Source organism: Nerophis lumbriciformis, linkage group LG25 (assembly GCF_033978685.3).
Source record: "Nerophis lumbriciformis linkage group LG25, RoL_Nlum_v2.1, whole genome shotgun sequence".
Lineage (NCBI taxonomy): Eukaryota > Metazoa > Chordata > Actinopteri > Syngnathiformes > Syngnathidae > Nerophis > Nerophis lumbriciformis.
Genome location: NC_084572.2, coordinates 2,809,593 through 2,836,612, shown reverse-complemented (window position 1 = coordinate 2,836,612; position 27,020 = coordinate 2,809,593). Strand labels below are relative to the sequence as shown.

The following is a 27,020-nucleotide window of genomic DNA, read 5'->3' as shown; positions in this document are numbered from 1 at the left end:
GGAGCATCAATACGGACACATCCTCAGTCGGGTTCTGTAAGTTCTGCGCTTTCCGATCCTTACCGGTTGGTTAGCAAAGCGCCACGCCCCCTTGGGCCACTGAGACGTCAGCAGAATGTCCACGCCTCGGAACTTGGAGCTGCCGGTCAGCGGGGCCACCAGGGCCGTTAGGTCTTTGGGCGTGAAGCAGTGGGCGGGCGCCGGCTCCTGCTGGGCCTCCTGACCGCTCACGTAGGCGATCTGCAGGCCCGACACACCAGTGAACACGCCACGGCGACCTGCAAGCACACGGCGAGGTGTGTTTAGAAGAGCTGAGATTAAGTCTCTCCTTACAAAAAGTAAAACGAATTCATGGGAAATACATTATTTTTTTGTGCAAAATAACAAATTTAACCTAATTATTGCGACGTATGGATCCAAAAGTTCCTCCAACAAGCTGAGAAGAGGGTGGCTGACATTGATTACGCGTTAGACTGATGTGGTGTGTTTCATACGAAATAGAAACAGGCACTTACCGTATTTTCCGCACTATTAGCCGCACCTAAAAACCATAGATTTACTCAAAAGCTGACAGTGCGGCTTTTAACCCGGTGCGCTTTATATATGGATTAATATTACGATTCATTTTCATAAAGTTTCGATCTCGCAACTTCGGTAAACAGCCGCCATCTTTTTTCCCGGTAGAACAGGAAGCGCTTCTTCTTCTACGCAAGCAACCGCCAAGGTAAGCACCCGCCCCCATAGAACAGGAAGCGCTTCTTCTTCTACTGTAAGCAACCACCCGCCCGCGTAGAAGAAGAAAAAGCGCGCGGATATACCGTACGTTTCATTTCCTTTGTGTGTTTACATCTGTAAAGACCACAAAATGGCTCCTACTAAGCGTCAGGGATCCGGTTCATGAAAAGACGCAATCTCTCCATCCGCACACGGATTACTATTTCACAGCAACTGATATTCCTGTGAACCGCACTGTGGATACAACGGGAGCACGTACGGTGAATATTCGCACCACAGGGAATGAGAAGTCATCCTTCACTGTGGTTCTAGCTTGCCATGCTAATGGCCAGAAACTTCCACCCATGGTGATATTCAAAAGGAAGACCTTGCCAAAAGAGACCTTTCCAGCCGGCGTCATCATAAAAGCTAACTCGAAGGGATGGATGGATGAAGAAAAGATGAGCGAGTGGTTAAGGTAAGTTTAAGTTTACGCGAAGAGGCCGGGTGGCTTTTTTCACGCAGCTCTGTCCATGTTGATATACGTATGTTTGTGATTGCACATTTGCGTACATTTTGGGAGTGAACAGAGTTGTTAGAACGCTGGTTTTTAATATATTATTAAAGTTTGACTGACCTATCTGACTGTTTTAATGACATTCCTTTAGTGCAGTTAGATGCGGCTTACAACACCGGGCGGCTTATAGGTGGACAAAGTTTTGAAATATGCCGTTCATTGAAGGCGCGGCTTTTAACCCAGGGCGCCTTATGGTGCGGAAAATACGGTACTTTAACTAATAAAGATGACAGAAATTAGTAATACGCCAAAATGTTGGAAAATACTTTGACGTAGAAGACGGTCCACAGAAAGTTTCTGTCCCAAGCTCACCCTGCCACCATTATCCATGCCACCGCACTGCAGGTGTACGCCCTTACCATCATAAAAAGACCACGCTTACAGTGCGACCCGCAAACAATCAGTACAGTGCTAAGGTGGCCAATCACATACACGCACGACTCAGGAATTGCAAGTGTGGTCCCTACATTAATGGCCCCTGATTAATAATTACCAATCACCATTATACTCGCAGCATCGCGTGGACATCGGGGGCGGTACCTCTGGATTGGCAGACCGGGGTGGTGGTTCCTCTCTTTAAGAAGGGGAACCGGAGGGTGTGTTCTAACTATCGTGGGATCACACTCCTCAGCCTTCCCGCTAAGGTCTATTCAGGTGTACTGGAGAGGAGGCTACGCCGGATAGTCGAACCTCGGATTCAGGAGGAACAGTGTGGTTTTCGTCCTGGTCGTGGAACTGTGGACCAGCTCTATACTCTCGGCAGGGTCCTTGAGGGTGCATGGGAGTTTGCCCAACCAGTCTACATGTGCTTTGTGGACTTGGAGAAGGCATTCGACCGTGTCCCTCGGGAAGTCCTGTGGGGAGTGCTCAGAGAGTATGGGGTTTCGGACTGTCTGATTGTGGCAGTCCACTCCCTGTATGCTCAGTGTCAGAGCTTGGTCCGCATTGCCGGCAGTAAGTCGGACACGTTTCCAGTGAGGGTTGGACTCCGCCAAGGCTGCCCTTTGTCACCGATTCTGTTCATAACTTTTATGGCGCAGTCAAGGCGTTGAGGGGATCTGGTTTGGTGGCTGCAGGATTAGGTCTCTGCTTTTTGCAGATGATGTGATCCTGATGGCTTCATCTGGCCAGGATCTTCAGCTCTCGCTGGATCGGTTCGCAGCCGAGTGTGAAGCGACTGGGATGAGAATCAGCACCTCCAAGTCCGAGTCCATGGTTCTCGCCCGGAAAAGGGTGGAATGCCATCTCCGGGTTGGGGAGGAGATCTTGCCCCAAGTGGAGGAGTTCAAGTACCTCGGAGTCTTGTTCACGAGTGAGAGAAGAGTGGATCGTGAGATCGACAGGCGGATCGGTGCGGCATCTTCAGTAATGCGGACGCTGTATCGATCCGTTGTGGTGAAGAAGGAGCTGAGCCGGAAGGCAAAGCTCTCAATTTACCGGTCGATCTACGTTCCCATCCTCACCTATGGTCATGAGCTTTGGGTTATGACCGAAAGGACAAGATCACGGGTACAAGCGGCCGAAATGAGTTTCCTCCGCCGGGTGGCAGGGCTCTCCCTTAGAGATAGGGTGAGAAGCTCTGTCATCCGGGGGGAGCTCAAAGTAAAGCCGCTGCTCCTCCACATCGAGAGGAGCCAGATGAGGTGGTTCGGGCATCTGGTCAGGATGCCACCCGATCGCCTCCCTCGGGAGGTGTTTAGGGCACGTCCGACCGGTAGGAGGCCACGGGGAAGACCCAGGACACGTTGGGAAGACTATGTCTCCCGGCTGGCCTGGGAACGCCTCGGGATCCCCCGGGAGAAGCTGGACGAAGTGGCTGGGGAGAGGGAAGTCTGGGCTTCCCTGCTTAGGCTGCTGCCCCCGCGACCCGACCTCGGATAAGCGGAAGAAGATGGATGGATGGATGGCATTATACTCGTAGGAGACAGACACCATGCAAGAAATACTTATTACAAAAACAGCGGATACTGCTGGAGTCCAATTTATATTCTGAATAATTCCAAAAGTCTCTCAGAAAAAAAAGTCTATGTTCATGTATACTCCAAGACTCCAGACTTTTGCGTTTGGTCTGTCCAAATAGCTGGTCTTCCTTTTAATCTTTATGAAGTCCATTTGTTTACAACTCTTGCAGTAATCCATGATTCTTCTTCTACGTTTGCCACAAACTGCTGGTAGTCCAATGATTCCTCCAGCCTCTGACCCCTTGCTAAGTCTTGCTAAGTCTTTGAGTTCTTTCCAGTGGTCAAGAAACTGGGACAGTATTTGCAGGATCTCCTCTTGGCCAATGATGTTATCAAACGATTTATTTCTAGTATCCAGTACTGACTTTATAGCTGGCTCGTGGGCTCCGAGCTGAGCTTCAAGCCACTTAGGTTTCTTCCTGAGGTTCTGCACTCGAATCAAGTCACGTCTATAATCCTCCGAACTCGGGCTGGCCGATAAGGACCCAAAATCATTCCTCGATATAGTTCAACTGAATATCGATATCTATCCATCCATCCATTTTTTACCGCTTGTCCCTTACGGGATCGCGGGGGCTGTTGGAGCTTATCTCAGCTGCACACGGGCGGAAGGCGGGGTACACCCTGGACAAGTCGCCACCTCATCAGAGGGCCAACACAGATAAACAGACAACATTGATATATGATATATATAACTCTCACTCCAGCCTGCTACTGTGTGCTGTGATCTACCGTCCTCCTAATTATAACACACTTTATATACGACCTTTCTGAATTTTTGTCCAGACCTCAACGTTCATGTCTGCTGTCCTCTGAAGCCGCTCTCTACAGAAGTTTTACATATTTTGGACTCTTAATTTTGCTGGTCCCACACAAGAACAGGGCCACATGCTGGATCTTGTAATGGCACATAATATTGATATACTTAACATTCAAATACGTGATTCTATCTTTTCTGACCATATGCGCATAGTTAAAACATCTACTGCTACAGAGTTCTCCTCTGCCTTGTAATCCGCCCTGGACACCCTGCCCTCTCTCGCTTTAAACACAGAAGATTTCAAACTTGTTGTTGTCAAGTTCTTGATTCCGTAGCTCCTTTTAAATCCATGCGCCCTAAGGCTAAAGGTGAGCCATGGTTACATGACGTCACAAGAGAGGCCAGGCGTCAGTGCAGACAGGCAGAGCGTAAATGGAAGAAGGACAAGCTTCATGTTTCCTATGTTTCTCCGCCTTCCGCCCGATTGTAGCTGAGATAGGCTCAAAATCGTCACGTCCGCTTTTCATCCAGTCCAACGAGTGCCGGCCCAGTCACAAGAATGACAAACACATTTCGGCAGAACATCCGCACCGTAACACAACATTAACACAACGGAACAAATACCCAGAACCCCTTGCAGCACTAAGCGCTTCATTCACGTGTGCGTGCGTACAGAAGCCGCACATATCTTGTGACTGGGCTGGCACGTTGTTAGAATGGATGAAAAGCGGACGTTAAAGGCAGTGCCTTTAAGGCACGCCCCCAAGACTGTGGTCCGGGTGGACTACGAGATATAATGACTGATGAACACCTTCGTTCGATAATGAGGGTTGCCTCAGCTCAAAGCCTGAGCCCCAACATTAATGAACTAGCATCCAAGAAAAGATGCCAGGTATCTGGCTTGGGCACATCAGATTAGATCAGTGTGTTGCAAACTGAGCAGTTTAAAGTCCCGAATGGTTGGTTTATTCATTGTTATTTTATTTTCAAATTTATTATCCTGTGGAAAACGTTAATGTTGATATTTACCTCAGAAGGCTGCAAATAGAAAAGAGGCATTCAATTTTTATTAGGGCCCGCATGGCCCATTGTATAAGGACTCCCAAAGGGAGTCCTTATGCAATGGGACATAAGGACCTATTGAATTTGTAAGGTTGTATTATTATTCTTTCTTATTCCGCAGCTTTGCGCGGTACTTTGACCCTCTTAACATGCTTCAAAACTCACCAAATTTGACGCACACATAAATAAACTCAAACAAAACTCTTTGGTAAAAAAAACCAAACCCCAAAACTCAAAATTGCGCTCTAGCGCCCCCTACAAAGTAAACTTTTTCTAACTCCCAGTACGAATGTCGTAGAGACATGAAACAAAAACCTCTATGTAGGTCTCACTTAGACTTAAACTGTATTTATTTATTTCCTCGGCCAAAAATCTACAGGAAGTTTGCTATTCCCCCTTCAACACTAAATTTTAGTAAAATCAGTAACTTTTGCCTCTTTGAGCTTTAATTTGACCCCCTTAACATACTTCAAAACTCACCAAACTGAACGCACACATCAGGACTGGCAGAAATTGCTATCTAATAAAAAAACCTAACCCCAAATCTCAAAATTGCGCTCTAGAGCAATTTTTGAATAAAACGCAGAAAAAACTGCTCCTCGGAAGAAAAAAATGACAAAACTGCCTGTAACTCCCACTGGGAAAGTCGGAGAGACATGACACAAAAACCTCTATGTAGGTCTCACTTAGACCTACATTTCATAAATTGACAACCCCCAGCAAAAATCAACAGGAAGTTTGCTATTCCCCCTTCAAAACAACATTTTTGTAAAAACCGGTCACCTTCCTTCAAAATCTATCTCCTCTGAGCGCGTTTGTCGTTTAGGCTTCAAACTAACACAGGAGAGAGATTGAACCCTTGTGTATAAAAGTATAGAACAGCTTTTTAATACCTGCTCCGGTTTTGATTTTATGACCCTTCAAAGACCCGCTGCACTGATGCTGCTGCGCTGCTGTTTTTTTAAGATGGCTGCTCAAAAGCAGGAAGCACCAACATGCCCACACAATGCAGACAAGGTAGGTACACTAGACAAAAGTCTTGGGACACTTCAGACTAAAAGTAGACAAAAGTATTGGGACACTTAGGACTAGCACCTGCCAAATACGCGGGCCCGACCAATGCTGCTTGCAGCTTTAATTTGAATTGTATTTGATATGCCATTGATATTTTTTAATTATTATTATTATTATTATTTGAAACTCGATTTTGCATGTCACTATAAAGTTATATAAGCCTTGCTTGTTCAATATTCAATGCAAAACTTCTTTGGGTCCCTATTAAAAGGTTAATTTGTTCAACCTTGGCCCGCGGCTCTGTTCAGTTTTTTGTATTTGAGTTTGACACCCCTGGTCTAGCTGGTCAGCAAGAACTTTCTCCGCATAGCTATTGTAATCAGAACAGAAGGATAGGTCTTTATTCAGTCTCCTTTTTAAACCGCTTCTGTGGTTTGGCATCTTGAGGTGGCATTGTCTTAATGGCAAATCTATGTTGTAATGACTGTTTAATAGCTTGGATGTTTCTGAGACTCGCTCCATAAAGAGCCTTTCCTCCCTCCAGAGTCCAGCTATTTCATCCTGTGCAGTTTCAGGGAAGTCCACTTTGAGCTGCTTCTCCCAAAGCTCATCAGGTCTCGCCACAGAAGTACAATTTACAGTTACATCTGACCACGAACAATGCTCACTAATGTGGCAATCTCCTTCGAGAGGACCATTAACTGTCCAACCCAAGATGGTCTTTACAACATACCGGCCTCCATTAACAGCGTGAACCACTTCCTCTTCCTCACGCTTCAATACTTCAGGAACATTAGTACCAATTAGAAGGTCAACATCTGCATAAATCTCTGACATTTTTTAGATGTCTGAGGTGTAGCCATTTTTGAAGATCTTTGATATGAGGTATATTGCCCCGATGAACTAAACGCTCTTTTGTGTAAAGATCTCAGGGAGGTCACAAATGAGGTCTGACTCCGATCCAACCACATCCAAGCCCTGATATCATGTTGCTGTCCACTACTCTCTCCTGTCACATTGTTCTGAGGAGCATTCCTTATTTCCTTGCCTTCGGTTTCAGCTTATTCATAAGGCGTTCAGTACAAAATGAGGGTGTACTTCATAGGTGCCCACACTTTTTCTGCAGACGAACTACTTTTCAATAGTCTCTCTCTTTTTGATGAAATAACATTAGAGGAACTATTACGGCGTGTAAGTGGGATAAAACAAACAACATGTTTACTTGACCCACTTCCTGGGAAACTTATCAAGGAGCTTTTTGTATTATTAGGTCCATCAGTGCTAAATATTATAAACTTATCACTTTCCTCTGGCACTGTTCCCCTAGCATTCAAGAAAGCGGTTATTCATCCTCTGCTCAAAAGACCTAACCTTGATTCTGACCTCATGGTAAACTACCGACCGGTGTCCCACCTTCCCTTTATTTCGAAAATCCTCGAAAAAATTGTCGCACAGCAGCTAAATGAACGCTTAGTGTCTAACAATCTCTGTGAACCTTTTCAATCCGGTTTCAGGGCAAATCACTCTACGGAGACAGCCCTCGCAAAAATGACTAATGATCTACTGCTAACGATGGATTCTGATGCGTCATCTATGTTGCTGCTTCTTGATCTTAGCGCTGCTTTCGATACCGTCGATCATAATATTTTATTAGAGCGTATCAAAACACGTATTGGTATGTCAGACTTAGCTTTGTCGTGGTTGAACTCTTATCTTACTGACAGGATGCAATGCGTCTCCCATAATAATGTGACCTCGGACTATGTTAAGGTAACGTGCGGAGTTCCTCAGGGTTCGGTTCTTGGCCCTGCACTCTTTAGTATTTACCGTATTTTCCGCACTATAAGGCGCACCGGATTATTAGCCGCACCTTCTATGAATTACATATTTCATAATTTTGTCCACCAATAAGCCGCCCCGGACTATAAGCCGCGCCTACGCTGCGCTAAAGTGAATGTCAAAAAAACGCTGCGCTAAAGTGAATGTCAAAAAAACAGTCAGATAGTTCAGTCAAACTTTAATAATATATTGAAAACCAGCGTTCTAACAACTCTGTCCCAAAATGTACGCAAATGTGCAATCACAAACATAGTAAAATTCAAAATGGTGTAGAGCAATAAATAGCAACATAATGTTGCTCGAACGTTAATGTCACAACACACAAAATAAACATAGCGCTCACCTTCTGAAGTTATTCTTCATTCGTAAATCCTTCGAATTCTTCGTCTTCGGTGTCCGAATTGAAAAGTTGCGCAAGCGTGGGATCCAAAAATGGCCGGCTCCGCCTCGTCGAAGTCATCGGATTCAGTGTCGCTGTTGTTGTGCAGCAGTTCTGTGAATCCTGCCTTCCGGAAAGCTCGGACCACAGTTGTGACCGAAACTATCTGCCCAGGCATTTACGATCCACTGGCAGATGTTGGCGTATGTCGACCGGCGCTATCTGCCCGTCTTAGTGAAGGTGTGTTCGCCTTCGGAGCTGTGTGAAAAAAGCCACCCGGCCTCTTCGCGTAAACTTCCCTTAACCACTCGCTCATCTTTTCTTCATCCATCCATCCCTTCGAGTTAGCTTTTATGATGACGCCGACTGGAAAGGTCTCTTTTGGCAAGGTCTTCCTTTTGAATATCACCCTGGGTGGAAGTTAGCATGGCAAGCTAGAACCACAGTGAAGGATGACTTCTCATTCCCTGTGGTGCGAATATTCACCGTACGTGCTCCCGTTCCACAGTGCGGTTCACAGGAATATCAGTTGCTGTGAAATACGGTAGTAATCCGTGTGCGGATGGAGAGATTGCGTCTTTTTATGAACCGGATCCTTGTCGCGTAGTAGGAGCCATTTTGTGGTCTTTACAGATGTAAACAGGAAATGAAACGTACGGTGATATCCGCGCGTTTTTTCTTCTTCTTCCGGGGGCGGGTGAAGCGCTTCCTGTTCTATGGGGGCGGGTGCTTTCCTTGGCGGTTGCTTGCGTAGAAGAAGAAGCGCTTCCTGTTCTACCGGGAAAAAAGATGGCGGCTGTTTACCGAAGTTGCGAGACCGAAACTTTATGAAAATGAATCGTAATAAAGCGCACTGTTAGCTTTTGAGAAAAATTGTGGTTTTTAGGTGCGCCTTATAGTGCGGAAAATACGGTACATGCTGCCGCTAGGCAACATCATACGCAAACACGGTGTTAGCTTTCATTGTTATGCTGATGACAGCCAACTCTACATGCCCCTAAAGCTGACCAACACGCCGGATTGTAGTCAGCTGGAGGCGTGTCTTAATGAAATTAAACAATGGATGTCCGCTAACTTCTTGCAACTCAACGCCAAGAAAACGGAAATGCTGATTATCGGTCCTGCTAAACACCGACATTTATTTAATAATACCACCTTAACATTTGACAACCAAACAATTACACAAGGCGAATCAGTAAAGAATCTGGGTATTATCTTCCACCCAACTCTCTCCTTTGAGTCACACATTAAGAGTGTTACTAAAACGGCCTTCTTTCATCTCCGTAATATCGCTAAAATTCGTTCTATTTTATCCACTAGCGACGCTGAGATCATTATTCATGCGTTCGTTACGTCTCGTCTCGACTACTGTAACGTATTATTTTCGGGTCTCCCTATGTCTAGCATTAAAAAATTACAGTTGGTACAAAATGCGGCTGCTAGACTTTTGACAAGAACAAGAAAGTTTGATCATATTACGCCTATACTGGCTCACCTGCACTGGCTTCCTGTGCACTTAAGATGTGACTTTAAGGTTTTACTACTTACGTATAAAATACTACACGGTCTAGCTCCGTCCTATCTTGTCGATTGCATTGTACCATATGTCCCGGCAAGAAATCTGCGTTCAAAGAACTCTGGCTTATTAGTGATTCCCAGAGCCCAAAAAAAGTCTGCGGGCTATAGAGCGTTTTCTATTGGGGCTCCAGTACTATGGAATGCCCTCCCGGTAACAATTAGAGATGCTACCTCAGTAGAAGCATTTAAGTCCCATCTTAAAACTCATTTGTATACTCTAGCCTTTAAATAGCCCCCCTGTTAGACCAGTTGATCTGCCGTTTCTTTTCTTTTCTCCTCTGCTCCCCTTTTCTCTGGCACCCCAAACCATCACTGATGGTGGAAACTTTACACTAGACTTCAGGCAACGTGGATCCTGTGCCTCTCCTGTCTTCCTCCAGACTCTGGGACCTCGATTTCCAAAGGAAATGCAAAATTTGCATGGTTGGGTGATGGTTTGGGGTGCCATGTCATCTGCTGGTGTCGGTCCACTCTGTTTCCTGAGATCCAGGGTCAACGCAGCCGTCTACCAGCAAGTTTTAGAGCACTTCATGCTTCCTGCTGCTGACCTGCTCTATGGAGATGGAGATTTCAAGTTCCAACAGGACTTGGCGCCTGCACACAGCGCAAAATCTACCCGTGCCTGGTTTACGGACCATGGTATTTCTGTTCTAAATTGGCCCGCCAACTCCCCTGACCTTAGCCCCATAGAAAATCTGTGGGGTATTGTGAAAAGGAAGATGCAGAATGCCAGACCCAAAAACGCAGAAGAGTTGAAGGCCACTATCAGAGCAACCTGGGCTCTCATAACACCTGAGCAGTGGCAGAAACTCATCGACTCCATGCCACGCCGCATTAACGCAGTAATTGAGGCAAAAGGAGCTCCAACCAAGTATTGAGTATTGTACATGCTCATATTTTTCATTTTCATACTTTTCAGTTGGCCAACATTTCTAAAAATCCCTTTTTTGTATTAGCCTTAAGTAATATTCTAATTTTGTGACACACGGAATTTTGGATTTTCATTTGTTGCCACTTCAAATCATCAAAATTAAATGAAATAAACATTTGAATGCATCAGTCTGTGTGCAATGAATAAATATAATGTACAAGTTACACCTTTTGAATGCAATTACTGAAATAAATCAAGTTTTTCAAAATATTCTAATTTACTGGCTTTTACCTGTATGTTGCCATCCAAGCAACGTTACCATGGACGCCCCTGCTTATTTCAGCAAGACAATGCCAAACCACGTGTTACATCAACGTGGCTTCATAGTAAAAGAGTGCGGGTACTAGACTGGCCTGCCTGTAGTCCAGACCTGTCTCCCATTGAAAATGTGTGGCGCATTATGAAGCCTAAAATAGCACAACGGAGACCCCCGGACTGTTGAACAACTTAAGCTGTACATCAAGCAAGAATGGGAAAGAATTCCACCTGAGAAGCTTCAAAAATGTGTCTCCTCAGTTACCAAACATTTACTGAGTATTGTTAAAAGGAAAGGCCATGTAACACAGTGGTGAACATGCCCTTTCCCAACTACTTTGGCACGTGTTGCAGCCATGAAATTCTAAGTTAATTATTATTTACAACAAAAAATAAATAAAATGTATGAGTTTGAACATCAAATATGTTGTCTTTGTAGTGCATTCAATTGAATATGGGTTGAAAAGGATTTGCAAATCATTGTATTCCGTTTATATTTACATCTAACACAATTTCTCAACTCATATGGAAACGGGGTTTGTATGTTTTTTTCCTTCTTTACTGTGCATTTTTGGCTGGTGCGACGTATACTCCGGAGCGACTTATAGTCCGAAAAATACGGTGTATAAAACCTCAGTGGAGGTGTTAAGATGTTTTTCAGGCAAAATAGAGCGCCAGCTGACTTTTGATCGCATTTATTTAATATTTAGAATGCAAGAAATAATAAAAACATCCATCGTCATGTCTCTCAAAATGACTAAACGATATGCAAAACTCCAAAAAAAAAGGGCAGTTCCTCTTAATGTGATATTTTACATGTGCAAAACGTGAAAGGCGTAACCGGGTTTCTTACCCAAATATGTGATGTTGTCAGCCAGCTCACAGCCGTCTGCGCTGGGGAACTTCTTAACCGTTTCCTGGCTTCCTGCGCCCAGGATGTACGTGTGGATGGGAGCTGGGGAAGCGCCAGAGTGTCAATTATGCCTTTTTTTTTTTTTTTTTTTTAAAGCTCAAGTGTTGTTTGCACCTTTCTTTGCTCCAATTTTGTACTGCTGCCACTCTTCCTCCGCTTCTGGTGTCGACCCGAAGAATTCTCCCACACACAGCAGCAGCTTTGGGGAAAGTTTAAAGGTCAACTTGCTTTCTTGGAGCAGTGATGTGTTGTACCTAGTGATGGGTCCGGCAACACCGATGCATCGGCGCATGCGTCGAGCTCATAGAGCAAAACCCTGTGTCGGGGCGCGTACCGCTTTTAGAAAGTCACGTGACCGATCATGAGCTGTTTTGGTCACGTGACCGATACGCCAACTGTGTCGCACTGACGCCTCCTCTGTGCCCTGTGAGCGGCTCTTTTCTACAGCCGGAGAAATAATAACTAAGAAGAGAAATCGTCTAAAATGTAATACGTCGGAAAAACTTTTTTTTTTTTTTTTTTTTTATAAAAATGTGTAAAAAAAATAAAATTAAAACAATTCCCAGTCCACAATCATCCACAACACGTTCTCTTAGATTTCCATGTTATGATACATGTTCACATTATTTATTGACTGTATCTAAAAAAGATAAATATATTTTTATTTAAATGAAGATATGAAATAATCCTAAATGAAATACAATGACTTGGTTTATATTATTGTATATACTAGGGCAGGGGTCACCAACGCGGTGCCCGCGGTCACCAGGTAGCCCGTAAGGACCAGATCAGTCGCCCGCTGGCCTGTTCTAAAAATAGCTCAAAGAGCAGCACTTACCAGTGAGCTGCCTCTATTTTTTAAATGTTATTTATTTACCAGCAAGCTGGTCTCGCTTTGCTCGACATTTTTAATTTTAAAAGAGACAAAACTCAAATAGAATTTGAAAATCCAAGAAAATATTTTAAAGACTTGGTCTTCACTTGGAATAAGTGGTAGAAAATGGATGGATGGATGGGTCTTCACTTGTTTAAATAAATTCATTTATTTTTTACTTATTACTTTTAGAAATACAATTTTAGAGAAAAAATACAACCTTAAAAATGATTTTAGGATTTTTAAACAAATATACCTTTTTACCTTTTAAATTTCTTCCTCTTCTTTCTTGACAATTTAAATCAATGTTCAAGTACATTTTTTTTGTTTTTATTGTAAAGAATAATAAATATTTTAGCTTCTGGTTTTTCGACGAAGAATATTTGTGAAATATTTCTTCAAACTTACTATGATTAAAATTCAAAAAAATTATTCTGGCAAATCTAGAAAATCTGTAGAATCAAATTTAAATCTTATTTCAAAGTATTTTGAATTTCTTTTAAAATTGTTGTTCTGGAAAATCTAGAAGAAATACTGATTTGTCTTTGTTAGAAATATAGCTTGGTCCAATTTGTTAAATATTCTAACAAAGTGCAGATTGGATTTTAACCAATTTAAAACATGTCATCAAAATTCTAAAATGTATCTTAATCAGGAAAAATGACTAATGATGTTCCATAAATTCTTTTTTTAATTTTTTAAAAAAGATTCAAATTAGCTAGTTTTTCTCTTCTTTTTGTCGGTTGAATTTTGAATTTTAAAGAGTCGAAATTGAAGATAAACTATGTTTCAAAATGTTATTTTAATTTTAGTATGAAGTGCTCTAAAACTTGCTGGTAGACGGCTGCGTTGACCCTGGATCTCAGGAAACAGAGTGGACCGACACCAGCAGATGACATGGCACCCCAAACCATCACTGATGGTGGAAACTTTACACTAGACTTCAGGCAACGTGGCTCCTGTGCCTCTCCTGTCTTCCTCCAGACTCTGGGACCTCGATTTCCAAAGGAAATGCAAAATTTGCATGGTTGGGTGATGGTTTGGGGTGCCATGTCATCTGCTGGTGTCGGTCCACTCTGTTTCCTGAGATCCAGGGTCAACGCAGCCGTCTACCAGCAAGTTTTAGAGCACTTCATGCTTCCTGCTGCTGACCTGCTCTATGGAGATGGAGATTTCAAGTTCCAACAGGACTTGGCGCCTGCACACAGCGCAAAAACTACCCGTGCCTGGTTTACGGACCATGGTATTTCTGTTCTAAATTGGCCCGCCAACTCCCCTGACCTTAGCCCCATAGAAAATCTGTGGGGTATTGTGAAAAGGAAGATGCAGAATGCCAGACCCAAAAACGCAGAAGAGTTGAAGGCCACTATCAGAGCAACCTGGGCTCTCATAACACCTGAGCAGTGCCAGAAACTCATCGACTCCATGCCACGCCGCATTAACGCAGTAATTGAGGCAAAAGGAGCTCCAACCAAGTATTGAGTATTGTACATGCTCATATTTTTCATTTTCATACTTTTCAGTTGGCCAACATTTCTAAAAATCCCTTTTTTGTATTAGCCTTAAGTAATATTCTAATTTTGTGACACACGGAATTTTGGATTTTCATTTGTTGCCACTTCAAATCATCAAAATTAAATGAAATAAACATTTGAATGCATCAGTCTGTGTGCAATGAATAAATATAATGTACAAGTTACACCTTTTGAATGCAATTACTGAAATAAATCAAGTTTTTCAAAATATTCTAATTTACTGGCTTTTACCTGTATATAAATGTATTTATTTAGCTATTCTTGTTTAAATCACACTTACGTGTAACTTACAAATGACAATATATTTATTTATTTAAGTGTGTATCAAACTGGTAGCCCTTCGCATTAATCAGTACCCAAGAAGTAGTTTTTGGTTTCAAAAAGGTTGGTGACCCCTGTACTAGGGCATCAAATCAGTGTCAGTTGAGTCGGTCCATAGGTTGCCTGTAGGGATTTTTAATGTCCAGCAGATGTCAGTATTTAGTGACACAGTATCGACACAGTATCAATACAGTTTTGCAATGTGTCGAAACGCTTCATGACGCCTCATCAACCCATCACTAGTTGTACCCATGACCAGTGTTGGGACTAACGCGTACGCCGTTACTATCGGCGGTAACTAGTAATCTAACGCGTTATTTTTTATATTCAGTAACTCAGTTACCGTTACTACATGATGCGTTACTGCGTTATTTTTTATGTAGTATCGGCTAGAAACTGAGAAGATCTGAGTGTTGCAGCGCTGCTGAAGAGGCGACAAAAAAGAGGCGCGCCGCGCGCTGTCTGTGTGTACTTGTGTGTGTGTGTGTGTGTGTGTGGGAGTGTGTGTGTGTGGGAGGGGGCGTGTCTGTGTCTACTATCAAGACGTCATGGCGAACCCCGAAGCAGAGTTTCTTAAAATGGAGATATTTTCAGTACGTTTCTTTTATCGACCACAAAGAAAAGAACATTTTAGTTGAATGTAAGTTTCAAATATGCTGAAACAGCGACAAAAACAACATGCTTCGACGAAGCTAGTAAAGAGACACACACTTCACCTCCACCTCCAACAGCGGCTGGATTTTAACGAGGCACTGCACACTGAAGGTACACACACTCTGTCAATTCTCTTATATACTCTTTCATTTTAAACTTTTAGAGTGTTTGATTATCACATCACTCTAAATGTTTAGACTATAAAGTTCACAAACCTAAAGAGGGATACTAGTGGGCCAGGCTAATATTTCCTTTTCTCTAAACTAAGTGGGGAAATGTGTCGAGTGTTCTGGGCTTCAGACATGATTTTATTTCAGAATTCCTTGAGAAAACGCCTGGTTAGGCTTTATGTATGTAGGGCTGCAGCTAACGATTATTTTTCTATCGATTAATCTATAGATTATTTTTTTCGATTAATCGGTTAATCTATAGATTATTTTTTTCGATTAATCTATAGATTATTTTTCCTTTTACCGATTATTTTTTTTATTTAAAATGAAGAGGAAAAAATAAATGTACCGTATTTTCCGCACTATAAGGCGCACCGGATTATTAGCCGCACCTTCTATGAATTACATATTTCATAATTTTGTCCACCAATAAGCCGCCCCGGACTATAAGCCGCGCCTACGCTGCGCTAAAGTGAATGTCAAAAAAACGCTGCGCTAAAGTGAATGTCAAAAAAACAGTCAGATAGTTCAGTCAAACTTTAATAATATATTGAAAACCAGCGTTCTAACAACTCTGTCCCAAAATGTACGCAAATGTGCAATCACAAACATAGTAAAATTCAAAATGGTGTAGAGCAATAGTAACATAATGTTGCTCGAACGTTAATGTCACAACACACAAAATAAACATAGCACTCACCTTCTGAAGTTATTCTTCATTCGTAAATCCTTCGAATTCTTCGTCTTCGGTGTCCGAATTGAAAAGTTGCGCAAGCGTGGTATCCAAAATGGCCGGTTCCGTCTCGTAGAAGTCATCGGGAGTCAGTGTCGCTGTTGTTCTGTGAATCCTGCCTTCCGGAAAGCTCGGACCACAGTTGTGACCGAAATATCTGCCCAAGCATTTACGATCCACTGGCAAATGTTGGCGTATGTCGTCCGAGGCTGTCTGCCCGTCTTAGTGAAGGTGTGTTCGCCTTCGGAGCTGTGTGAAAAAAGCCACCCGGCCTCTTCGCGTAAACTTCCCTTAACCACTCGCTCATCTTTTCTTCATCCATCCATCCCTTCGAGTTAGCTTTTATGATGACGCCGGCTGGAAAGGTCTCTTTTGGCAAGGTCTTCCTTTTGAATATCACCATGAGTGGAAGTTAGCATGGCAAGCTAGAACCACAGTGAAGGATGACTTCTCATTCCCTGTGGTGCGAATATTCACCGTACGTGCTCCCGTTCCACAGTGCGGTTCAGTTGCTGTGAAATACGGTAGTAATCCGTGTGCGGATGGAGAGATTGCGTCTTTTTATGAACCGGATCGCTTAGTAGGAGCCATTTTGTGGTCTTTACAGATGTAAACAGGAAATGAAACGTACGGTGATATCCGCGCGTTTTTTCTTCTTCTTCCGGGGGCGGGTGAAGCGCTTCCTGTTCTATGGGGGCGGGTGAAGCGCTTCCTGTTCTATGGGGGCGGGTGCTTTCCTTGGCGGTTGCTTGCGTAGAAGAAGAAGCGCTTCCTGTTCTACCGGGAAAAAAGATGGCGGCTGTTTACCGAAGTTGCGAGATCGAAACTTTATGAAAATTAATCGTAATAAAGCGCACCGGGTTATAAGGCGCACTGTTAGCTTTTGAGAAAATGTGTGGTTTTTAGGTGCGCCTTATAGTGCGGAAAATACGGTAGGCCAGTTTTTTCGAAAGGCATGGCTTTTATTTACAAAAAAAAAAGTATGGCCACTCAGTCAACATTGACAACAACATGACAAAATATTCTGTAACAATGTAAACATTTAAAACTTTTAACATTTAACAAAATTAAAAGTAGCTTATTTGCTTTTTAATGTGCAAATATAAAAGTAAACATCCAGTGCAAATCTTAATATTCTGGAATAGTATAAGCATTTCAAAAGTAAAAGTATTGCTTATTTTGCTTTAAAATGTGCAAAAATAAAGATAAACATCCAATACAAAAAAGTGCAAAACGGAAATATTCTGTAACAAGTGTAAACATTTCAACAAAAGTAAAAGTATTGCTTATTTGCTAAAATGTGCAAAAATAAAGCTAAACATCCAATACAAAAAAGTGTACAGTGTAAACATTTCAACAAAAGTAAAAGTATTGCTTATTTTGCTTAATAACACAACAATGATAGTATGATTAAAGTGAAAGTTAATTGTTGGTTTGTACATAGTATATGTAACTGTTAATGTTGTAAAAGGTATTTGCATAACTAATTAACGTTAGCGTTTGTGACACGTCTTGTGCCGTGGGGTTCTTTCAGGACCGACAGACTGAACGCCAGACGGCTTTGCCAGGTTTACAATCTTTTAATTTTACACAAAGTCTTTTCTCTTCCAACTCTTTTCTCTTTCTTTCCTCGCTTTTCAGCTCCTCTTCCTCGCTCGCTCGTCGTCCCGTCTCTTGCGGCGTCGCTCCCGGCGCGCCCCGCCTCGCCGCTCGCTCGCCGCCGCTGCCTCTCCACAGCGTTAAAGAGGAGCGCGTCTTTGTAAACACTGAACAGGCACGCCAAACGCGCCTCTTAGAGCAAACGGTGCTTTAGTTTATGAATTTACAACGCAGATACAAATGACACATTCATGTTTTTGTGTAATAATGACAACGTATACGCACGCGGACCATTGACTAGTTGATGGTGATGGCAAGAACGCTGTCGGGGGTTTTCTTTTCAAATGTTCGTTCATAGCCGTTGTGCTGCTATGATAGGCCATTTCCGCTCGACACAGTGTGCATACAACAACATTATTAGGCCGTTTATTGAAATACTCCCACACTTTTGACGACTTTTGGCGTGCTTTTTTTCCCCTCGCTCGCATCGTCTGCTTTGCGCTCCGCCATGACAGTAGTGTGACGTAAATATGCGACGCGCCGACGCACAAAAACGGCGTCGACGTATTTACGTAACCGATGACGTCGACTACGTCGACGCGTCGTTTCAGCCTTATATATATGTAGTGTGTGCCTTTCTTGTTTTACAGTTATGTTGTTATTATGCTGTTTGTTACTTATGTATGTTAAGTTGCAGCTATTTAAAATAGTTTTGTCAATTTGTTCTGGTCTGAAACAAATTGGCCTTTGTAACATATCTTTGTCTTTGTGTGTTGTATGTAGAGCACATTGCTTAGCAGAGTTCAGTAAGGCTGAAACGACGCGTCGACGTCATCGGTTACGTAAATACGTCGACGACGTTTTTGTGCGTCGGCGCGTCGCATATTTACGTCACACTACTTTACTGTCATGGCGGAGCGCAAAGCAGACGATGCGAGCGAGGGGAAAAAAGCACGCCAAAAGTCGTCAAAAGTGTGGGAGTATTTCAATAAACGGCCTAATAATGTTGTTGTATGCACACTGTGTCGAGCGGAAATGGCCTATCATAGCAGCACAACGGCTATGAAGGAACATTTGAAAAGAAAACCCCCGACAGCGTTCTTGCCATCACCATCAACAAGTCAATCGTCCGCGTGCGTATACGTTGTCATTATTACACAAAAACATGAATGTGTCATTTGTATCTGCGTTGTAAATTCATAAACTAAAGCACCGTTTCGCTCTGAGAGGCGCGTTTGGCGTGCCTGTTCAGTGTTTACAAAGACGCGCTCCTCTTTAACGCTGTGGAGAGGCGGCGGCGGCGAGCGAGCGGCGAGGCGGGGCGCGCCGGGAGCGACGCCGCAATCGTGCCCAGGTGCGCGATCCGCGCAGTTGGAAGAGAAAAGACTTTGTGTAAAATTAAAAGATTGTAAACCTGGCAAAGCCGTCTGGCGTTCAGTCTGTCGGTCCTGAAAGAACCCCACGGCACAAGACGTGTCACAAACGCTAACGTTAATTAGTTGTGCAAATACCTTTTACAACATTAACAGTTACATATACTATGTACAAACCAACAATTAACTTTCACTTTAATCATACTATCATTGTTGTGTTATTAAGCAAAATAAGCAATACTTTTACTTTTGTTGAAATGTTTACACTGTACACTTTTTTGTATTGGATGTTTAGCTTTATTTTTGCACATTTTAGCAAATAAGCAATACTTTTACTTTTGTTGAAATGTTTACACTTGTTACAGAATATTTCCATTTTGCACTTTTTTGTATTGGATGTTTATCTTTATTTTTGCACATTTTAAAGCAAAATAAGCAATACTTTTACTTTTGAAATGCTTATACTATTCCAGAATATTAAGATTTGCACTGGATGTTTACTTTTATATTTGCACATTAAAAAGCAAATAAGCTACTTTTAATTTTGTTAAATGTTAAAAGTTTTAAATGTTTACATTGTTACAGAATATTTTGTCATGTTGTTGTCAATGTTGACTGAGTGGCCATACTTTTTTTTTTGTAAATAAAAGCCATGCCTTTTGAAAAAACCGGCCTACATTTATTTTTTCCTCTTCATTTTAAATAAAAAAAATAATCGGTAAAAGGAAAAATAATCTATAGATTAATCGAAAAAATAATCTATAGATTAACCGATTAATCGGAAAAAATAATCTATAGATTAATCGATAGAAAAATAATCGTTAGCTGCAGCCCTAGTCAAGTTGATCAACACATTGTATTATTCTCCAGTGCAATAACAGTACTAAAATGAAGGCTAAAAGGGCATTAAATGGGGCCTTAAAAATTTAAAAATATATATATATAAGTAACTAAATAGTTACTTTTCACAGTTTTAAGTAACTGAGTTACTTTAGAAATAAAGTAACTAGTAACTGTAACTAGTTACTGGTTTTCAGTAACTAACCCAACACTGCCCATGACTGTGAAAAAGACTCACATCAAACTGTCCTGTCTTCTTCTGGATTGTCTGCACTCTGCTGAACACAGCACCAATCCTGCCGTGCACGTCTCCACACACCAAGCTGCAAAATCATACAACTTTCAGGGAACTTCAACGAAGGAACTTGCAGACAAGCAAAATAGCATTTGGACAAACAACATTGAACGTGCAGATTTTGTCAAAGTAGTTCACAAACGATAATGTTCAACGTTGTTGGAACTTGTCTCACAACGTAAGAACAACTTCACTTGAAGTAGTTTGGTGGTTTAACTTACACTCTTACCGGACTTTCTCCCATTTCTGGACAGTTTAAAGCAAACAATTGTCTGCTTCTCTCTGTTGGCGTTGTGGAGCTTGAATGTTCCGTCCGTCTTAAGTTCCGCCACAAACAAAAGCGGAACCATACTTGTATACGTAATTCCGGGTTTGCATTGTATTTTTAATTATATTTCTAAAATAATCCATATTATTTAAATTTGTTATACAAATTGTAACCTATTTTTATGGGCTTTCCTCTCGGTGATGTTAAGTTCCTGTTATACGCTGTCATACGGTATATGCCTTGAGCTCTTATTTTGAAGGCGCTAAGAGCGGAAGTGAGGTCAAGTTGTTGGAGTGGAGCGAAGGTTTTGAAAAGAAGGTAAATAAAGTGGTCCTCGTGTAAACTGGAGATTCTGTGTTTATTATTTTGTAGTTTCATACCGTATAGGCGACATATATAAATCCTCGGTTACATTAGTGCAGTGGTTCTCAAACTTTTTTTGTCATCCCCCACTTTGGACAAGGGGGAGTTTTCAAGCCCCACCTGCCCCCATCGCCCCAACAGAGCGCTAATGCCAAGCTTTAACATTTTAAAATGTATTGAACATCAAGTTGTATACATTCGAACTCAATAACATAAAATAACATTAAGTTCAATAATAAATAAAATAACTGTGCAGCTGTGGTGTAACTTGCATCAAGTTCAATAATAAATAAAATAACTTCCATCAAGTTCAATAATAAATAAAACAAAAGTATTATAACTTGCATCAAGTTCAATAATAAATCAAAAAAAGTGTTATAACTTGCATCACGTTCAATAATAAATCAAAAAAGTGTTATAACTTGCATCAAGTTCAATAATAAATCAAATAAAAGTGTTATAACTTGCATCAAGTTCAATAATAAATAAAAAAAAGTGTTATAACTTGCATCAAGTTCAATAATAAATCAAAAAAGTGTTATAACTTGCATCAAGTTCAATAATAAATCAAAAAGTGTTATAACTTGCATCAAGTTCAATAATAAATCAAATAACTTGCATCAAGTTCAATAATAAATCAAAAAAAGTGTTATAACTTGCATCAAGTTCAATAATAAATAAAACAAAAGTGTTATAACTTGCATCAAGTTCAATAATAAAAAAAAGTGTTATAACTTGCATCAAGTTCAATAATAAATCAAATAAAAGTGTTATAACTTGCATCAAGTTCAATAATACATCAAATAACTTGCATCAAGTTCAATAATAAGTCAACAAAAGTGTTATAACTTGCATCAAGTTCAATAATAAATAAAACAAAAGTGTTATAACTTGCATCAAGTTCAATAATAAATCAAAAAAAGTGTTATAACTTGCATCAAGTTCAATAATAAATCAAAAAAGTGTTATAACTTGCATCAAGTTCAATAATAAATAAAACAAAAGTGTTATAACTTGCATCAAGTTCAATAATAAATCAAAAAAGTGTTATAACTTGCATCAAGTTCAATAATAAATCAAAAAGTGTTATAACTTGCATCAAGTTCAATAATAAATCAAATAACTTGCATCAAGTTCAATAATAAATCAAAAAAAGTGTTATAACTTGCATCAAGTTCAATAATAAATAAAACAAAAGTGTTATAACTTGCATCAAGTTCAATAATAAATCAAAAAAAGTGTTATAACTTGCATCAAGTTCAATAATAAATCAAATAAAAGTGTTATAACTTGCATCAAGTTCAATAATACATCAAATAACTTGCATCAAGTTCAATAATAAGTCAAAAAAAGTGTTATAACTTGCATCAAGTTCAATAATAAATAAAACAAAAGTGTTATAACTTGCATCAAGTTCAATAATAAATCAAAAAAAGTGTTATAACTTGCATCAAGTTCAATAATAAATCAAAAAAAGTGTTATAACTTGCATCAAGTTCAATAATAAATAAAACAAAAGTGTTATAATTTGCATCAAGTTCAATAATAAATTAAAAAAAGTGTTATAACTTGCATCAAGTTCAATAATGAATCAAATAACTTGCATCAAGTTCAATAATAAATACAATAAAAGTGCCACTTTGCAATCTTTGCAAAAAAAAGAGGAGGAGCTATGCATTTGGCAAGACAGGGCAAGTGACAGCACTTTCCCCCGGGAGAGCCACCTTGCTTCACTGTGAAACAGCACGGCTGTATGATCAGCTCCCATTTCCTCACACAGTGCAGAGAACAGTCGCGCTTTCAGTGGTCGTGTTTTGATCAAATTTACCGCGCTCACAACATCTGTTAAAACCTCATTGAGTTCGGGGCTGAGCTGCCTTGACGCGAGTGCTTCCCGGTGAATGACACAGTGTGTGCCCGTCAGATTTTTGTTTCTCTGCAGGCGCTGGCTCTGGCTCGACGACATTTGAGGTGCGAGTCACAAATGTATATATTTGTGTAATTGTGATCCACACATTAGCCTGCTACCCATCCGCGCGAAAGTTTGTTCCGCTTAGCCCCGCCCCCATTAGTTACTGTTGCTATGTCTGTCAAACTTTCGCTCCTACCGAGAAATATAAAGCCTACAGTAAAAATAAGTACCGGTAATTTCCATTTATTTATATAGCGGATTTCACAGACAGAATCACAAAGTGATTTACAGTGTGTATAGAAAATTAAAGCATAGTAAAAAAATAATCTAAGAATATAATAATAAAAAAAAAATTCAAAGTGAAATTTCCTCCCGTTCCTCGCGCCCCACCTGTCATGTCTCTATTCCCCACCAGTGGGGCGCGCCCCACACTTTGAGAAACACTGTTAAAGTTCCTGTTATACGCTGTCATACAGTATATGCCTTGAGCTCTTATTTTGAAGGCGCTAAGAGCGGAAGTGAGGTCACGTTGTTGGAGTGGAGCGAAGGTTTTGAAAATACGGTAAATAAAGGGTCCTCGTGTAAACTGGAGATTCCGTGTTTATTATTTTGTAGTTTCATACCGTATAGGCGACATATATAAACCCTCGGTTACAAAAATCAACATTTTTGTCTCGCGTAAATTACAGACAAATTCGGATTTGCGAGGGGAAATATTTTCAGGCGGACAACGTGGTTGCCAAAGGTAATAACCCGTCAAAATAAAAAAATGTACAAACTAGACATTTATTTCATACTAGAATATATGCATAACATTATAGAGGTGTTTTATGGTATACAGTAACTGTGATTTGAAAGTGACCATGCATTTTATTTCACTACGACGCCCGCACTAATAAGAGGTTTTTGTTGGTTGTCTGGCAACCCACTAAGCCCGCAGACAGCCTGGCCGTCCTCCATCCTGGCACTTCGCTTCATCCTGGTACCTGCAAGTCCCCGGACCAAAAACAGGAAGTAAGTAGTCGATTCGGCGGTAAAAACTCGAGTCTTGCGTGTCGTCGGCGACACCGTGAGACGCACCGGAGCGCTTAAAGCCGCAAAATGTCGACATGTTAGAAAAGAAAGGCTTATACCACCCGCGACACGCCATTAGCTTCTCCTGGGCGACTAAAAATGGCGCCGCAGCTTTTTTTCTTCTTTTCTGTCAGACGCACAATCAAACTTTGTTTCCCATGCAACACACGTCAGTGTAAAGTCAATATTATAATGTATTCACCCTGCAATGCGATGAAAAAAAAACACTTCACAGTTTGGGAAAACTAAATATTTCATGTATTTGTCCATTGAATGGACTGTTCCAGGCGTGGCCAGCAGAGGGCAGCAGTGGATAGTTTGGACTCAGAACTAATGAATGACGTCATCTTACCAGAGGTGGGTAGAGTAGCCAGAAATTGTACTCAAGTAAGAGTACTGTTACTTTAGAGATTTATTACTCAAGTAAAAGTAAGGAGTAGTCACCCAAATATTTACTTGAGTAAAAGTAAAAAGTATGTTGTGAAAAAACTACTCAAGTACTGAGTAACTGATGAGTAACATACACACACATATCATATATATATATATTAGAGATGCGCGGTTTGCGGACACAACCGCGGATTATCCACGGATCGGGCGGATGAAATTTAAAAAAATAAGATTTTATCCGCTCGCGGGTCGGGTCGGGCGGATTAATTAGATTTTTTTTTTTTTTTTTTTTTTTTTTTGCGGGTGGCAGTTAAACCAATTGGGAAATATATATACATAGTTAAATGTTGTTACCCACATACGAAAAACGAGCAGGCACCTGCAGCATATGCCACAACAGAAGAAAAAAAAAAAAAGAGATGGACACTTTTACGGAGCGGAGAAGGGACGCCTCGCCGGGGTCCGGGACCGAGGCTCCTTCCCCCGAGAGGGCCCCACCGGGAGCCGTAGCTGAGGCGATCCGCGAGAAGGGCCCGACGCACGTCCAGGGTCACCACCGCGCCCACCACACCGACACCCCGCCTCGTCCGCTTTCGCCGCGGCCGGCGTCACGCGCAGCAGGTAAGCAGCTTACCTGCCCGCCACCCCAGTGGCCGGGGGCTCGTAACAGGGGTCACTCCGCGCGCTCCGCCCGCGCAGCTTACCTGCTTGCTCGCAAAATGACTATTAGCATTCAGACAGGTTAAAATGTTGCTAAAACCATCACTTTTCTATCAGTCACAGTGACTTTTCAAAACAAAAATATTACAGCAAAAATCATATGGGTTGATTGACATGTTTATTCTGTAAGCTAACTTCAATAGTTTGAAATTATTTTGACAGTTAATGCCAGTTATCCTGTCAACCTTTCACAAGACTTCAATTTGTTAATTGAAAGTATAAATAGTATAAACACTTTTTACAGTATGTCGTGCTGTGAAATACAGCCGACAGGATTGCGCATGCATGGTGCAGGAGAACAAAGGACTTCTTTCATTTAAGGTTTGTGATAAACCATCAAACTCATTCGTTAAAAGGACTCTATAGTAATATAAAGCGAGTTTTTCTGGACATTATCATGAAAGAAAAGTTTATTTTTGGGACCGCGATCACCGCGTAATGATTTTTAAAGGTTGCATTACAAACATTTAACTGTCCCATGTGATCAGCCAGTGCGATTGGAAGTCCATGCTCAATTATTGCCTCCGTAAATAAAACTTCGGCATTTATCACATCCAAAGAATCTGTTTGGGCGACGAAAAACGTTGAAAGTTTTCCACTTGTATCGCTAGCAACGGCATTAGACTTGTGTTTTTTTGTCCCAACGTGGTCTTTTACATCGCTAATTCCTCCGTGTCCGATCGAAAAATCTTGTCTGCACAAGGTGCAATTCGCGTAGTTTTCACCCTTTTTTTAAATTTTTTTATTAATATTAGATATATAACAATGGGCGGATGGTGGGCGGGTGTAGTTCTGATCAAACGTTACATCGGGTGGATGGCGGATGGTTGACGACTTTCTGACGCGGTTGCGGATTAAATAATTGCCTATCCGCGCATCTCTAATATACACACACACACACATATATATATATACAGTATATAATTTATATTTATTTATTTTGCCGTTTTTGTTTACATGTTAAAGGTGTTTTAATGAATATACATGCATGTTTAACACATATAGATTCCTTTCTTTCATGAAAACAAGAATATAAGTTGGTGTATTACCTGATTCTGATGACTTGCATTGATTGTAATCAGACAGTAGTGATGATAACGTCCACGTTTTCAAATGGAGGAGAAAAAAAGTTCCTCCTTTCTGTCTAATACCACATGAAAGTGGTTGGTTTTTGGCATCTTATATGTCCAGCTTCCATATTCGTTTTTATACACTTTACAAGAAATACATTGGCGGCAAACTCCGTAGCTTGCTAGCTTGTTTGCGCAGGCTTTCGGAGACTCTTATTTTGAAAGCGCAGGCGCGATGGAGCGGCACTTTTATTGTGAAGACAGGAACTGTGCAGTCAGTCTTTAGGCTTTTGACGGGTTGTACGGTTGAAATAAAGAAGTATCTTTTTTCCTTCACACTTTTGATTGATTGATTGGAACTTTTATTAGTAGATTGCACAGTACAGTACATATTCCGTACAATCGACCACTAAATGGTAAGACCCCAATAAGTTTTTCAACTTGTTTAAGTCAGGTCATGTGACCGCCTGGCTCTGTTTGATTGGTCCAACGTCACCAGTGACTGCATCTGATTGGTGGAACGGAGTGAACGTCACCAGTGACTGTATTTGTTGAAACGCAGGCACTATGAAGGTCTGTCTGACAGACCAAAACAAACAAAGCGTGCATTAACAGATCGATAAAAATTAGTAGCGAGTAGCGAGCTGAATGTAGATAAAAGTAGCGGAGTAAAAGTAGCGTTTCTTCTCTATAAATATACTCAAGTAAAAGTAAAAGTATGTTGCATTAAAACTACTCTTAGAAGTACAATTTATCCCAAAAGTTACTCAAGTAGATGTAACGGAGTAAATGTAGCGCGTTACTACCCACCTCTGCATCTTACCAAGAATTAAGGCAATTAACAAT

At 41.2% G+C, this 27,020-nt stretch overlaps 2 protein-coding genes across 3 annotated transcripts in view; one reads left to right on the top strand and one right to left on the bottom strand.

Annotated features, from left to right (window-relative positions):
• Positions 1-20,715, bottom strand: part of cwf19l1 (CWF19 like cell cycle control factor 1) — a 32,473-nt gene extending 11,758 nt beyond the window's left edge. Inside the window, exons 1-5 of the mRNA XM_061983566.1 lie at positions 20,599-20,715; positions 20,321-20,405; positions 12,098-12,182; positions 11,924-12,025; positions 64-278 (exon numbers count right to left, since the gene is read on the bottom strand). Of these exons, the coding sequence (XP_061839550.1) occupies positions 64-278; positions 11,924-12,025; positions 12,098-12,182; positions 20,321-20,405; positions 20,599-20,621 (510 nt within the window). The 5' untranslated portion in view covers positions 20,622-20,715. The remainder of the gene's footprint in view (positions 1-63; positions 279-11,923; positions 12,026-12,097; positions 12,183-20,320; positions 20,406-20,598) is intronic.
• A 3,138-nt stretch (positions 20,716-23,853) lies between these two features.
• Positions 23,854-27,020, top strand: part of dmtf1 (cyclin D binding myb-like transcription factor 1) — a 38,111-nt gene continuing 34,944 nt past the window's right edge. Inside the window, exons 1-2 of one of the 2 annotated variants that reach the window (XM_061983555.1) lie at positions 23,854-23,934; positions 24,282-24,351. In XM_061983555.1, the coding sequence (XP_061839539.1) occupies positions 24,332-24,351 (20 nt within the window). In that variant the 5' untranslated portion in view covers positions 23,854-23,934; positions 24,282-24,331. The remainder of the gene's footprint in view (positions 23,935-24,281; positions 24,352-27,020) is intronic. The other variant, XM_061983556.1, reaches the window with a different exon arrangement.